Raw genomic sequence first — 15830 nt, forward strand, 5'->3', positions numbered from 1 at the left:
TAACACCCAGTTATTTGCACCCAGTGCAGTCAGTAAACTTTTGAAGATGGCAGCTCTGCCAATAGGAAGGGAATTGCTCATTTTAGAGTTCTGAATGAAGCCCTAAAGATGCTGTAGTACGCATCTGTGCAAACCATATAGCCTCCTGCCTTAACATTATGGCCACTAACAAACACCATCCAAACAGCCCAGCTTTCTCCACCATCGTAATCTTCTCTTAGCACGTCTATACCTCTAGGATGCTATCACTTTCCTGCACCATCCTTACAGGAGAACCATTACAAAATTTGCGTTTTCCCTTTGCTTGTGTCTTCTTGCCAGCTGCTGCAGAAGGGTGGATGCTGTTTTTATTCATGAGCTGGTGTTTTGGAGATGATGGTACTTTAACTGCTTGCAGTTGTGGAATGACAGTATTTCTCTTACAAAACGCCTGGCCACAAGCCAGCAAACAAGGTGGACTTCTGAAGCCTTTATAGGGGGCGAATTCCTGCCTCTGTTAGAAGCTGCTTCTGACCCATCACAGGCAGAAGCAGTCAGCACTTGCTCTTTACAACACAGAAAGAAAGATATTTTAAACAAAATCTTAAATTCTACCAAAGTTAATTCAGCTGCCAGAAAAGATCTTGTCATACAATATACGAATAACCTTTTCACTTCTCTTTCCCTTTTGTAAACCAACACCTGCTTTGGGATTTACCCTTTCATTGTAACTTGGTTTTATTTATTTTGGTGTAGGAGCCCAGGAGCATTACCCAATAAGAAGTCAGTTATTACTATTACAACAGAGAAACTGGCTGGAACGCCTGGCAACAGACGTATTAAATAATTTGAACCTTAGACAGTTCAGCCAGGCATTTATCTATCACATGAATCGTGTTTTTCAGGTTAGCATAGTTTGCTACCTTTGTCTTCCAGTCCTCCTTCATGACAGAAGGACAGCCCCTAAATCATATGATTTGACACAAAAGATTGCACACTGCAAAACGCTCCTATTTCCCACAGAGCTAGGACAAACACATCAAAACAGAACTCGAAGCCAACCAGAGAAGTACCAAAATGAACCTGCTGCCCTCCTTCTCTACAGAGACATGGGCCCTTTTGCTTATTTTTGTGGCCCTCCTGGTAGCGTGAGTAAAATATTCTTTATTGGTTCTTTGCTTGTACCATTTTCCTCTTCTTGCCATTGTTCGTTTTCATGCAACTAGACTGCCAAAGAGCAAACAGGTAGGTGTGATTTCCTGATTTCCAGCCTCTAACGAGGCTCTGGGAAATAGCAGAGGAGTCTAAAGACCGTACAGACGCGTGATCTTGCTCCAAGGTTTGGAGTGTTCCCGTGCACTGTTACGAGCTTGCTGCTAAGCGTCAAAGCAATAATCGAATAATAATGGTGCCAGGCATTTGTTACCAGCAGGGTGCTGGCTTCAGTGAGGATCATGATCCGTTAGGTTATTTTCCACAGAAATACAGTCTAAGGAAGGCTGTGCCTCCCTGACTGAGGTTGCCCTATGGAGGGGAGCAGGCGGTCGATGACACTGCTGCATGACCTGCGAAGGTGGAGAGCAGCAGAAAGGCACCAGAAATTCATAGGATCAGTTCTTACTCTTCCTGACTCCATCCGTAGTGCTCAGGTAAGATGCTCCATGCACGGGCACCTGGACCAGTAGGGACACTTTGCAGAAGTTAGATTTGCCACACGCCTGCAGGGACAGCATCCCGTGCCCGTCCCCACAGCCCACACTTGCTGGGGGAAGAAATGAAGCCCAGAGCAAGGTCAGCTCTCTGCTCCTGGCTTTTCAGACAGACTCCATCAGGCAGAAGTGTACCCCGCTGCTTCAGAGGAGCCGTGCTAGCGAGAAAATGCTTTCGTCCGCTTTGCTGATGCTGTTTGTCCCTGCAGCGTAGCAGGGCTAGCTGAAAACCCCCTTCTGCTGGGACATACAGTGTCTCCGCTGGCAGCCCCTGCCAACAAGGCTGGACTGACAAGCTCTGTAGTGTTGACAAGCCCTTAGGCAGAGACAGAATGTTGCTAGCCATAAACCTTAATGATTAATGTGGTGCACACGAGCACAACCCATTTGTCTGCCCTGGCAATGCTCCAACCATGGCAGTTCAGTAAGCTCTGAAACTTTTAGTCCTGTTTTTCAAACCCTTTCCTGTGATTTGGATCACTCGAAAGCCTATTTGGGGCAGACTCTTAAAAAAACCCCAAAACCAACAAACAAACCCCCCAAAGCCCAACCACCCTCATTATTGACCCAAACCCTCATATTTCAATAACTCTGTGGCCATCTGAGATTGCTGGTTACCAGCCTCCCACCTTCTGCAGCCACTTACAATTTTGTTGTGGCAAAAGGGATGAAGCCCAGATCTTTGTGCTCTGATATCCGAGCTAAAATAGAAATTTCACTGCCCATATAGCACAGGGAGGTTGTTCAGATGCTTCTTGTTCATCTGGGGCAACGCTGTTCCAGTTCAGACATGAAGGAATATCAGGCTTTTCTGGTTCACATCCACGGTAAGAAGAAGTAATGATTATGCTCTGGCTTTACACTGAAAGGTCCTTCTCAGCCTGCAGAAAACCATGTCACATTTTAGTTGTAAAAGCATTAGACGGTTTTCCTGGCCATGTTTCAAATGGACAAAGCCTAGCCTAGTCTATATCCCTATAGTGTTTCTGGGCTTTGTAACCAGCCCAGCCTGGCGTTTCCTGGTCCTCCCGCAGCCCCGGCTGCCCATAAACATTACAAATGAGAATCCACAAACATTTTATACCTAGTACTGAATTAACCTTTGACAGAAAAGGTCGAATGTTGACAAACTGAGCTCTGTGAAACCTTTCCGCACCTGCAAACACACCGTTACCTGTTTTTTGCCTGCTCTGTTTGGGCCATAAAAATGAGGTCCGCTTTTGTCCTCTGGCAGAACCTGTGCTGGGGGGACTGATCTCATTTGGGGTCCCCCAGATTTAGAAAAGTGTTACTAATTGCAACGGAAATCCCCCTAAGTCTCAGTCTGGACTCTGGCTTTTCAGGAAAGCATCCCCAAGATGCTGGCTGAGTGGCTGCTGCCACGCGGCCCAAAAAGGATCTCTGATAACACCCCTCTGCCAAACCTTTGCAGTTTTACATCCCTTCTGCAATGAACTGCTCACTTGGGAAGCTGCAGCTGCTAACTAAAAACAAATATTTTGAGGAGCTCTTTCAACACAGCCAAAGATAAGCTTCAAAAGGCTGCAGCCCAGGCCCTTGTTGAGAAACAGAAGGCCCCGAGGTAGAAGTAATAACTTTACAGCTGCCAAAAAGGGTGCTTCAGAGGAAAGAAATCTGCAAAGCTGTCAATAAAATCTAAAGAGAAAACCATCACGACAAGACTTCCTGACGCACCACTGAGCTAACGCCAGGCTAAGGGGAGGGAGAACAATAAATGAAATTAAAGTGCAACTTGACAAAAGCTCTGTTTGGGACATCACTTCTGGCACTGCTTTGATTTCTCTTCAATAAAAACATGTAAGCTTGGCGTTCCTTCTTCCAGCTCCCTTTTCTGCCTCTCCTTTGGTTGGCAATGATCTCCTCTTTTGACTTTTGCTAAAGGCTTTAAGGTCCTGTTTCCACCAGAGCACCTATGCCTTCAGGAGACAGCTGCGTTTACATCAAAGTGATCTCTCTGAAGCTCTGTGTGGCAGCAGTGAGCCTTACCATGTTTATTAAACAGTTCTTACAGGGCAATTTTCTTTTGGGCCACTTTTTTCTAGCTCCTGGATCAACCTCCTCTACTTAGAGCCAAAGGGATGTTGCTGCAGTCTCCAGGTTTAGGAGAGCTCACAGCCCCAGGGCCACGGTGATGTAGCACCCAGTTGTCTTTTCTATCCCATAGGTATGGGACATGGCCATTTGGTTTGTTCAAGAAGTTGGGTATTCCCGGGCCAAGACCTCTGCCTTTCTTTGGGACATGCCTGGCGTATCGTAAAGTAAGTGACCGAAGCCTTCCCGGCTCCAAAAATATCCACCTCTGCTCATACAGTTGTAGCTAAACAGATACATGGCGATGATAAGTTATCTCCAAATGCCAAGCTCTGCTCTAACGCACGGGCTGTGCAAAGGCCAGCGTGGGATAAGGGCTCAGTAACACAGGCCACGGGGCCTTGCCTTTACAGCATCTCCAAACAAGCACTCATGGGTGGCTGATTTACAGCTGCCCTTTGCTGGCATCCTGGCAAACAGCTCATTCACAAGCACTACGAAGGTTTATGCTGTCTTTCGTGATGTTTTTGGAGAGGAGGAGAACTCAGAAGGCAGCTCTGAACATCAGTTTACAGATATTCCACCCAACCCATCCTTTCCAACATCATCCCCTCCACTGCATCCTCACTGAGATAATTTTTAAATTGCTTTCCACAGGGTTTCTTGGAGTTTGACAATGAATGTTTCCAAAAATATGGGAAAGTCTGGGGGTGAGTATGAACCACTGATCTCTTCTTAAGGTAAAACTAGAATCCATACAAAGTAGAGAAAAAAAATTTCATTAGGAAAGCTCCCTTTTCTCTACCTGCAGCCCTGTCGGTCCCGGCACGATGAGCACACCAACGATAGGGTGCTCGTGGTGACTTACATTAAAGCCTGATGATTGCAGGGCTGTGCTGCTGTCACGCTATATGGAAATTGCTTTGACCTATACTATGAAAGCTGTTTTAAAACTGGTAACAAAAGGCCCTCACCTGCTCCTAAAAAAAATCAGCAGCAAAACTACTATTTACTTAAGGGAGAATCTGGAACTGGGAGGTCGGGTTCCTCTGGTTTACCAACAGCAGAGGAATGTGAGTGACTCCCAATACTGAGTGAAGAAGCAGATCCAAAGTCTGCCGACATCCTTGCGCTGCTGATCCTTACCTGCTGCGGTGGGAGCTAGTACAGCTATCGTTGCTCTGCTCTGGACATCTCCTATGACTTTTATCGCTGCTGTTATAACTTGGGCTACAAACTTGCATATCCTCTATAATGCATCCATTGGTCCCTATAGCAACTTTAAAAAATGGAGTCTGGAAAAGATATGTTTATATAAATGAGGAAGTGCATAAATCCACTTAATCTACATCTGTTCTAGGAAAGCATTCAGAACTGGCAGCTTAAAAAGACAAAAACAAGGATTGAGTTTCATCTCCAAGGATATTTCAGTGCTGTCAGCCCAAGTCTCCAGACACCCAATTCAAGAGTCTGAAAGGGGTCGAACAAGTTTCCTTCTAATACTGTAATGTGTTTAAGTGCCTGGAAAAACACGGAGAGTCAGGGGAGAAAGTGAAGACACTTGCTTCATTTAGTATCTGGTCCTTTGAGGGACTGAGCCCTGCTCATTTCCCAGTGAATTTGGAAGGTGTTTAGCCCCCTTTATCATTTACAAAACCAGATGGGAGAAGGCCTGGGAGTTCTTTTCCATCTCTAGTTTCTACATTTCTGTACTTAGGCATCTGCAGAACAGCAAGGCTGGTGATGGAGGACGTTTGTTTAACACATTTTGTTTCATGGGCATCAGCCAAGCCTTGCACTTCAAGGGTTGTTTATTTGTCTCCTCCCCCCACCAGGATTTATGATGGCAGGCAACCTGTGGTGGCTGTCATGGACCCCCAGATCATTAAATCTGTGCTGGTTAAAGACTGTTACTCCACCTTTACCAACCGGAGGGTAAGAGCAGAAGCTTTGTGATGTACCAGAGAGTCCAAAAAACAAAAGTACAGGAGGAGACAAGCATGCCAAGCATATAGCAGGGTTCCCCTAGGAGACGAGTGACTGCACTATAGGGATTACTGTAAACGGCCACTGTATGTCACTGTTCCCCTGCCTTACGGCCTGGGACTGCATACCCAGCCTGGCAGAGGAAGCTGTTTGCCTGCACATCAGACAAATTCTGCTCTCACACCTATATATACGGATGAATTTGAGTCTGTGTGAGCATGCAGGAATCTGTAAGGGTCCAGCTAGCACAGGTGCCACCAGCTGGGATGCAGGCTCTGGGTGGCACGGTTAGGTGTGGGTACACACACATACATACGGGTGTTGGGCTTGTTGGGTTGCTTGTTCTGGATATAGAAACGGCATCTCACAGCTGGTTTACTGCAGGAAAGGGGATTATTTATGTATGTGTGTCTTGAGAGGCTGTTTGTAAGGCCTTAGCCTGCTGCCAGTAGTAATGCCCCTGAAATAGCCTGGGCAGGGACTTGCATGCTACATTGCCACCCTTGCAAGGAAGCTGCTATCTTTTCTGGGCTTAACACCTTGCCTTTTTCCCCTCTAGCGAATAGATCTAGCAGGGGAGATGGCCAGCGCTGTCTCATTAGCTGAAGATGAACAGTGGAAAAGGATTCGTACTGTGCTCTCTCCAACCTTCACCAGTGGGAAACTAAAGGAGGTAAAACACAGAGGAGCAGGTACAAACTAAATCAGAACGTCAGTAGACAGCGTTTTCAGGCTGAGATTGTTATAGGGGTCTGATTTCTTTAGTCAGAGCCTGGCAACTAAGCTGGCCTGTTTAATTTATGCCTAATTTAAAATGAAAAAGGCTTAAAATAAAACCTTAGGAGAAAGATCTTATTTATAAATATTCATGAAACACCCTGTAGTCTTTGTAAGCCTGTCTTAAAGGAATAAAATGTACTATATTTAAGTGACCATCTCTGGTTTGCGTTACAGATGTTCGCTATAATGAAGCACTATGGGGAAGTTTTGGTGAAAAATGTTCAAAAGCGAGTGGAAGAGGACAACAATCTACCGGTAAAGGAGTAAGTAGCTGCTAGGAGCAGCAGGCTAAGCAGCAAACCTTGTTAGCAAGTGCTGCAGTTCATTTGTTACTGGCAATGCAGATTGCTCGCTGGGTAAACCAGAACTCTGAAATGAAGAGCAGGACTAGCTGAAAGCCTGGCTGGAAATTTGAAAATTGAAAAATTTAAGCTGGGATGTTAGTGAAACTTCCTAGAGGCAGAGACCCAGAGAAAAGTCTTCTGAAGTGAATTAGATGGGGAGAAAAATGCTCTAGTACAGCTTCGTGAATCCACAGATCCAAGATAACCCTAAATCCACCAGGAAAACCCAGTTTTCCCTGCACATACTCAGGATTTCTGTGCACCACCTTCTTATACAGCAGGACACTGGGGTTGCTGGCCTCTCTGCCCCACACAGCACTGTGGGATGCTCGTCCATCACTTGCCCCATTGCTGGGGGGAGTGGGGCAGGAGGCTGTAGCGTGGCCCCAGGTGCGTCATCGTCATCTGTGCCCTCCATATGGGCTCTGGAACAACACTTGTGTGTTTCACCCCTAATTTCAAAGCACAGATGCAGAAGGGGCAGCTGCACACCAGTAGTCACACACCAACAAAGCTCTCCCCTACCAAAAAACCCATAAGAGGAGGGCTTGGACAGTTTGTAATATTATAGGGGTGTGCTGGGTTGAACATGACCATTTTCATGGCATGTTCGAAGCAAGGTGTGTTACCACCCCTGCCCAAGAAGCTAACATGCTCGAGAGCCACATGCTGTCCTTGCACTAACCTGTTCATGTCGCTACACGCTGTTTTAAAATCCTCAGAAAAGCTGTCTGATTTCAAAACCCATGCAGGCTTGAAACCAAAGCTCTCTAAAAATCTATCCCTTTCACTATAAGTGCTTTTCAGTTACCATATATCCAATTTCCTTTTCAGAACCAGGGCAGGAGGTCTTATGAGGATTTGTATGAATGTCACATAGGCATTAGGAAAAAAATATATTCACTTGGTCCAAATATTTAACCACAGTATCTTTTCCATCTTTCCTCAGCATCTTTGGAAGCTACAGCATGGACATCATCACCAGCACGTCGTTCGGGGTGAACATTGACTCCATGAACAACCCCAAAGACCCCTTTGTCAGAGAGATGAAGAAGTTGGTCAAGTTTGACTTTTTTAGCCCACTCTTTCTCTTTATATGTAGGTGACTTTTTTGTTGAAAACTTCATTCAGGTGTCAGAGTACTACTAAAGCGTGACTTTAGCAAGCAGATCAGAGACTGGTGCACCCTATACATTAACCAATCAACTATTGCTTAGGTAACTTGACTAGCTAGGATGGAAGTCCTAATGGCACTTGTCTTGTTGTTTCCTCGTTGTTAGCTTCATGCTAAAAGGGAAGGATCCTTCTGGGAAGGATATGGGTAAAAACTTCCTCCACCTTTGGCATCCACAATGCAAGAAACATATGAACATCCCAGCCAATATCCAACTAAGTGCTGGAAAATCGTTCAAAGGTCGAAAAGCAAGTTCAGCTGTGAGGCTTGAGGGGGGTGGCGAAATGCATTTTCTGGAAGAGAGTGTGAGTGGGGACTGTAATTAGATGCAATTTCCTAGCAGTGCAATAGCTTATGGTGATGGAGACGGACCTTAAATCACTTGCAAGCTTAAATCAAGGTTAGATACCTTGCTAAAACACAGGGAAAGTTGTGATCTGTGCATAGAGGAGGTTCTGGTGCTGTAGATATTATGAATCTATACACAAGCTCAAGATCCAGTTTCTATAATGAAGGAAATGCTCTGAAGGGGACGTGAAAACGTTTGCATGAGCATAGCACGGCAGTGAATAGCTCAGCCTGAAAAAAAAGAGTTCAGAACTTGCAATATTTCTTGAGCCACATTCCTTGCGTAGTGCTGTTCAATGCACAGAAGTAACCTGTCCCTAGAAAGCAGTGCCTTAGAAAAAGAAGGTGGCATCTCTTAAAGCAAAGATTATACCCACCTCAGTTGTGCCCAGTTGACAGGAACTTGGGGGAGGGTTGCGTCAAGACAAACTATCCCAAGAAAGAGAAAGAGGAAAAAAGGCAAAGCCCAGGCTTTGCCCAGGTAAAGAAATCAAGAGAGGAAATAATTTCTCAACAGCATGATTACTTCCTCAGTAACACCCATAGCTATCTTATATGAGGTGGAGTTTGTTTACAGTGTGCGATTTTATTCTCAGTTTGTTTTTCAGCTGTATGTCCATTCATTATTCCTCTTTTGGCCAAGATAAATAAAAGTATCTTCCCCAGTGGTGTTTCAGATTTCTTCATGAGCTCCATCTCCAAAATTAAGCAGGATCGTGAAAAGGAGACTTACAAGGTAAGCAAGTGTGAATTTGCTAGCAATTGTGGCAGAAAATACACTTAAGTGAAATATAGAGTGATTATATCAAAGGTGAAGCCAAAGTACAATGACTCAACAAAACCCTGAATCTACTTAAGTGTAAACAGTTGATTTTAATACTGTCAGAAAAGCCTCACCTGACCCATTCTGGCAGAGAAGGACGTGGACTTTGTGCATTCATGATCTGAAGCTAAATCCAGATAAAGGCTCGGTAGAATTGCATTAAGCTTGGGTTTGCAAAACTTGTAATAAGTCGACAAAGTAAGAGACTCCCTGAAGAAGATTAGGCAGAGGATAAGAGAGCAGAGTAAGCAGCACAAGAGCAGCAATATCACCTTTCAGGGTTGCATCTTCCCCTCTCGCTTTTCAAAAATTGCAGCTGCTTCCTGTCAAAATTCTCCCTTTTAGAGTTTGGATCCCTATCCTGAAATTCATTCAAGACACTGCTCTCCCACCCGCTGGCTTCATGAAAAGGACAGATAGGTTTCCAAAATAAAAATGCAAGTGTTGTGTTTTACAACAAGGAAGTCATGTATTTTGGGGACACTTTCAGTTTAAAAATTGTGCTTAGGCTATGAAATCTGCTTATCTGAGCCCCCCAAGGGACCTGTCAAAGAAACTCTCCTGCTTTTCTTCTCAGGGCAGGGTAGATTTTCTGCAGCTGATGATTGAATCCCAGAACTCAACCAGTGACAGGAGCAATGAAGCAAATCACTCATATAAAGGTAACAACATCCAAATATTCATCATGGGAACAGGGGCTGTGGGAGCAAGGAGAATAGGGGGAGCTGTTTCCCAGAGAAAGGCTCAATGGGTCACCACCATCTCCACTGACCAGCTCCAGGCAGTAGTCTGTCCCTTGTTGCCAGCACTGGGGCTAAGGGGAATCCCCCAGGTCCTTTGCCAGGGACTAGGACTGCTGTGTCAATTATTTATACCTGGGAAATCATCTGGGTCCTCTATCAAATGACTTTTTCCAGACAGATAGCAGAGTAGCTACAAATGTGCTGTCAGAAAATGACCACAACAAACCTGTGTCAACCCCGCTCGTTGCTACCTGTTCCTCGCTGAGACCACAAACCAACACCAGTTTTGCTCATCTCCTCACAGGCCTGACTGACAGAGAGATCCTGTTACAAGCAGTCGTGTTTATTTTTGCTGGCTACGAGCCCACCAGCAACGTGCTTTGTTGCCTGGCGCATGCACTGGCCACACATCCCGACGTGCAGCAAAAATTGCTGGAGGAAATCGACACCGTTTTACCCAACAAGGTAAGGGGACCTTGAGTGATAGTGAAGACCCTCTGCCCTGCTGTCCTCCTTGTTCAGTCAAGACAATGAGAAATCTCTAGCTCCTAAACACCCTCCTCCTGGGATCTTCTGACAGCTCTCAGAGGCACACGCACTGAGACAACTCAGCCCTGCGGCGATTTTATTTTGGCAGCTGAAACCTTACGGACCACCCCACTGCACAAACCCATTTGCCATACTCTGCACCCATGCACAAGTGGATGTGGATTTCCAGGCATTTCCATCACTCAGGGATGGAAAATGAAGCCAATTACTCAATTTCTTCCTTGCATTTTGTTCTTCAGTGAGTCTGAGTCATAGTTGGGGCAGCAAGGGTTGGGGACACTCTGGTCTCAGCATTCATTTTGGGACAATCCAATCCTCATGCCAACATACCTGGTCACCTTTCTCCTGTCATCCTACAGGCTCCTCTCACATATGAAGCAGTGATGCATTTGGAATATCTTGACATGACAGTGAGCGAAACCCTTCGGCTCTTCCCCATTGGAGGACGGCTTGAGAGAACCTGCAAGAAAGACGTAGAAATAAATGGAGTGACCATTCCCAAAGGAGCCATTGTTATGATCCCATCCCATACCCTGCACTACAACTCCGAATACTGGCCAAACCCAGAAGAGTTCAGACCAGAAAGGTACAAAAAGCATAATGAAAGGGAAGAAGTATCATGCTGCTTTTTCCTCATGTAGTAATTAAGTATTAATCTCTGATTAGCTTCCTAATGGTGTTCTTCCTATCTTTTTACAAACAATACCGATGAGAAATTGCAGGCTCGTGGGAATGTCATTTTAAGAAGAAAATGAGCTTTGCACTTAAAGCAGGGTTTCAAACATCATAATCTTATTGGGGGAATAACACTGGTACCTCACAACATCTTATACACAGTTTTTGGGCTTGCTGACAGAGTGGGTAGGTGGTGAGTTTTTTTGTAATTGCCAGCCATCTTTCTGTGTAATCTTCATTGCTGAACCTGTTTCCATCACACAGGCTTTGCTACAAAATATACCAGAGTTGCTCCTTCCAGAGTTGCCTTCCCTCTTTGTTTTCAAGGAAGTGATAGCTTTTCCCTAGTTGGTTATTTTTATAATTGGTATCAACCTCTGGTTCCCAGCAAGCCTGAAGCCATAAGCTGATCCTAACAGACAAACCCCTGGTTCCTCTCTCGCTAAATACAACGGATAGGAAATATCAGTTATTTTGGGAGAGCGTGTAGATTTTCACATTGCTCTTTAATTCTGTCCATCCAGAGTAGAAGTTAACTAAACCCTGAAGTGGGATCGCACCCCATCCTGGACGAGGGCTCTGACACAGCACTCAGTTGCTGGGGTATGCTGAGATACCTTAGCGAAAAAACAAACGAGTCTCTGTAGGGCACCAGCAAGAGATCTCTGGATAAGTAATACAGATGTGTAGCTTTTTGGTTTTTTGCTGCCTTCATTTTTTTTCCCCCACCATGTCATTATCCAGGTTCAGTAAGGAAAACAAAAAGGCCATAGACCCATATACGTACCTGCCCTTTGGAGCTGGCCCCAGGAACTGCATTGCGATGCGGTTTGTTCTCCTCACCCTGAAAGTTGCCATCACCACCCTATTGCAACATTTCACCTTCCAGACCTGCAAAGAAACTCAGGTGAGGAGCACGTTATGTTTTGAAACTTGCACATGAAGAGCCAGGTGCCTGGTTTCTCACTGTGGGTGCTGACACCAGATGCTTTGCACTTTCAGGGGGAGGTGCGCTGTCAGGCACTATGGATCGTTATGTCCAAACCGTGGCCAAGTTTCTTTCCTTTAATCTCTACTTATTTAATTTGTCTATCTCCAAGTGTGTTTTTCCTCTTATTGTTGCAGATCCCTCTTAAGCTGAGTTCACAGGGATTCTTAAAACCAGAGAAACTGATTATTCTGAAGTTAGTTCCCCGAACCCACACCGCACCTGCAGAGGCGTAAAACCCAGCCGTGTGTGCAACAATTCTCTGGCATCTAATGAGTGCTGTGCCAACAAAGGGATCACACATTGCAGGAAATCTCTCCTACACGTACAGACACGGCAGAGGAGCTCTAGTTAATTCTGGAAGCAATTACTACATATTTACTAATAAACATAGCTGTCAGAAATGTAATGTGGATCACTGGGCAGTGACAATACACAGTCCCCTTAATTTTGATTGCAGAAAACAAGAAATAAATCCAAATGAGAAGCTGATCATCCACTTACTTCTAAGGGGACTTCTCCATCTGGAGAGAAGGAATTACTGTCACATCCCAGAGAAACAAGGTGTGATGGAGATGCAAATCACCAGACCTTGCTGGGCAGGGACGGGTGACGTTCTTGGTGTATTGATGCTTGAAATTTCATGTGTTATAATTGAGACAACTGGTGTGAGACTACATCCTAGTTACCAAACTTCTCTTGTGCCATGTGTTAATTAAACTAAAGTGTGTACAAATACCGTCATTAAAAAATGTTTGAGAGCTGCTCTATGTCGTCTATAGCGGCTGATCACTTCCTATTTAAAAACTGTATTCAACCTCAACCCTTTAAATTAACCATGTACATTGCTTTCTACTTAATTTAATGAATCTAATCCTTCATTTAATGTGATCAAACCCTCCCATTTGTACAGTATTTTACAAACACTATAAATCCCACCTCTTAGTTTGATTAAGAGGTTGCCTTCAGTTCAGCACTGGCCGACCCTTTTCCGTGCTGGAGCGACAGAGGCTGGATTGCAGAGAGCAGCAGGAGCAGCTTGCAGGAGGTGGTGACAGCACTGCAGGAGGGCCACTGCTCCTGGCGAAATTGTCTGGACACAGCTTATAGCTGAGCCTTGCCTCCCAGAGCCATGGATGGGGTTTACACATTGCCCGTGGTGGGATGTTAGCCTGCTGTAAACTGCTTTGCTCTTGAACTGCTCCAGAACAGTCTACAGCTTGGGCCCTAAGGGCTGGTCCTGCCATCAGCGTGATGCTTTGACCAAAGGACTTATGCTATCCCTGACCGTATAAGCAGGGAATATCAAAAAGTAGGTGGGAGGTTCTCCCGGCTCTGAATTTCACACACCAGTTAACCCCAGTATATTGTGTTGGTCTTGACACCTACAAACCAAGAAGGATGCTAGTAAAAAGGGAAAGGTTTTTAGAAGAGCTGCAAACCAGATCAAGTCACCCCTTAATTTTCTCCTGGCATCTTTCACTCCAAGGCAATATTTTCCGAATCACGGTCTATAATTCTCTCCCACGGCCACATGATTTTCTCTTTAGTCTAACAGACAAAACCACAACATGACCCAAATGCTACTATCCAACATAGTACAGATTTATTCAAGAATTCATGTCCATTCTTAACAAGAACGGCAATTAAGGGGTTTGAGAGTGGTCAGCCAGCAGCGCAGTGGATTCCTGATCACTGGAAGTCCCCCAAAGCTGTCCATTTTTCAGGAAACTACAGCAACATTCACCAGCCTCTAATTCAAGAGTAAGCAGCTTGTGCTGTCCCAAAAGGCAGATAAAACAATTATAGTGCTCCCTTCTGATTCATCATCCGTGAAAAATTGTTTGGGTTTTGCTATGTACACAGCAAGGCATAGTTAGGAGTGCTGCCAATAAGGCCCTTCCTCAGTTTAAGCTGCTGCTCATCTCTTAAAAACTATCAGTGGAAGAGCTGGGCCTGTCTTACTGCTGCAATGCTGAAGCAGCTCTGATGGGGAGAGTGCAATGCCCCTGCATGGACAGACTAGTTAAAAAAATGCATTTTCCCCATAGAAAAATAGTGCTAGGCAAAACTAACTCCAGATTCAAGGAAAGGGAAAGAAAGGGGAAGCCCTCATGAAAGCAGCAAGTCACTTACATGCCAAACAGCTGCTTTGAAGTAAAGAAAAGTCATTTTGGTATCTCATAAACAAAATCAAGCACCTTTGCATGGTACTTAGAACCAGAAAGGGTTAATCCAGCTGTACCCAAAGACAGGCAGTCCCTGCCCATCGCGTGGCATCTCCGGGAATGAAGTCATCAGCGTTACTGTACGGATCATTCTTCCAAATGTGAAAAATGTGACTAATTCTCTGGCTTCAGCCAATTATGACCTGCCAGGACTGTCATAACAGCCCATAAATAATGTGTAACAAAATCATGGTAATGACTCTTATAGAAGAAAATTAGATCCTCTGTGTCTTAACTCCATAAAGTTACTTTGCTTATAATGGCTGCCTCCATCATTCCCAGAACTTTCCATTGCTTTGCAGGCCATCCCTCAGAAATGGATGTGACTTGGCCAGGAGTCTGCTGGTCCTGGTAGCTGTGCATTCATCAGATTTGTTTTTACTGGTTTGGCTGTTTCCTCTTTAAACCGGACAAATCACTTTTGAATGTTTTTGCGGATAAAACATACTTACTTCATCTAGACCTTGCTGATTCCTTTAACTGTTTCAACACATCCTTGGCAGGCCTGGGACATCGTATGGTCCCAAGATAACTGGGTCTTTGTCAGAGGAAAGAGCTTCCAATCACAGTACAAGGTAGAAGTTAATTTTGGGGACACTTCTGTTTCACTTCCTCCCTAAATCCTTCCAAACCCTAAGTAAAAAGGAAAAAAAGAATGAAGAAAATCAATGTTACATCAGCATTTTAAAAAAAATATGCTTTTCCCAAAGATTTTACAACCGTGTCTCATCAGAGAAGTTCTTGTCAAATCACTGTGCAATCATAATGGACTCACACCCTGGTAAAACACTAGCATCACCCAGGCAGACTTCTATAAGTATGCAGAAATATATTCCCCTTAATACAGAAAGGCTTGCTGGGAACTTTCCAAAGGATATATACCCCATGATATGAGAACTGTTATTGTATCAGTCCTGATGAAAGACAAAGATGGTTATGAGCGGGGAGATTTGTTTTCTGTTTCTCAGTTAACTATAGCAGAGTAACCGTCAATGCTGCAGTAACTTGCCTAAATGATGGAATACTTCCAGTTGATTGCAGTGATCAAATGGATTTTATGAAAAACAGGTTTCCTGCTTACAGCAGAGGAATATTTCATGTGCTTCACCAAGTCAGTTATTAGGTGTTTCAATACCAGGCTGAGCCCTGACAGAGAAGAATGGTTTGACTATTACCAAACTAAGTGCCCCTAAAGCGTTTAAGTCTTTTGCGGTTCCACCTTGCCTTTAAAGTGAGAAATGAAACATTTTCAGGCATATTTCACCTGAAAGGAAGACTAGGTATCGTTGCTCCTTTTACCTTACCCTCTACTGAGGCACAGTTTCTCTATTGATACTCTGGCATCAGAAGCCTACAAGTCAGAAGGTGCACAAATGAAAGAGCCGGCATGCAGAATTTGTTTAGTTCTCCTAGTCCCTCCTTCCTCTCTCCATCTCCCTGTTAGAAGTAACA

General features: G+C 44.6%; 1 protein-coding gene across 1 annotated transcript; it reads left to right on the forward strand.

Annotated features, from left to right (window-relative positions):
- The first annotated feature begins 826 nt into the window (after nt 1–826).
- Nucleotides 827–12920, forward strand: LOC143166563 (cytochrome P450 3A9-like). Its single transcript, XM_076351041.1, has 13 exons — nt 827–1127; nt 3874–3967; nt 4398–4450; nt 5576–5675; nt 6286–6399; nt 6681–6769; nt 7800–7948; nt 8969–9108; nt 9773–9857; nt 10243–10403; nt 10847–11073; nt 11907–12069; nt 12288–12920. Exons 1-13 carry the CDS (start codon nt 1057–1059, stop codon nt 12384–12386), a joined length of 1545 nt encoding a protein of 514 aa, XP_076207156.1. The 5' UTR covers nt 827–1056; the 3' UTR covers nt 12387–12920.
- The last annotated feature ends 2910 nt before the right edge of the window (nt 12921–15830 follow it).

The sequence above is a fragment of the Aptenodytes patagonicus genome, chromosome 13 (assembly GCF_965638725.1).
Source record: "Aptenodytes patagonicus chromosome 13, bAptPat1.pri.cur, whole genome shotgun sequence".
Lineage (NCBI taxonomy): Eukaryota > Metazoa > Chordata > Aves > Sphenisciformes > Spheniscidae > Aptenodytes > Aptenodytes patagonicus.

Coding starts and splice junctions, on each gene's coding strand:
- LOC143166563 (XM_076351041.1), top strand. CDS start 1,057: ATGAACCTGCTGCCCTCCTTCTCTACAGAGACATGGGCCCTTTTGCTT. Junction 6,770..7,799: donor AACAATCTACCGGTAAAGGA/GTAAGTAGCTGC, acceptor ATCTTTCCTCAG/CATCTTTGGAAGCTACAGCA. Junction 12,070..12,287: donor AGACCTGCAAAGAAACTCAG/GTGAGGAGCACG, acceptor TTATTGTTGCAG/ATCCCTCTTAAGCTGAGTTC.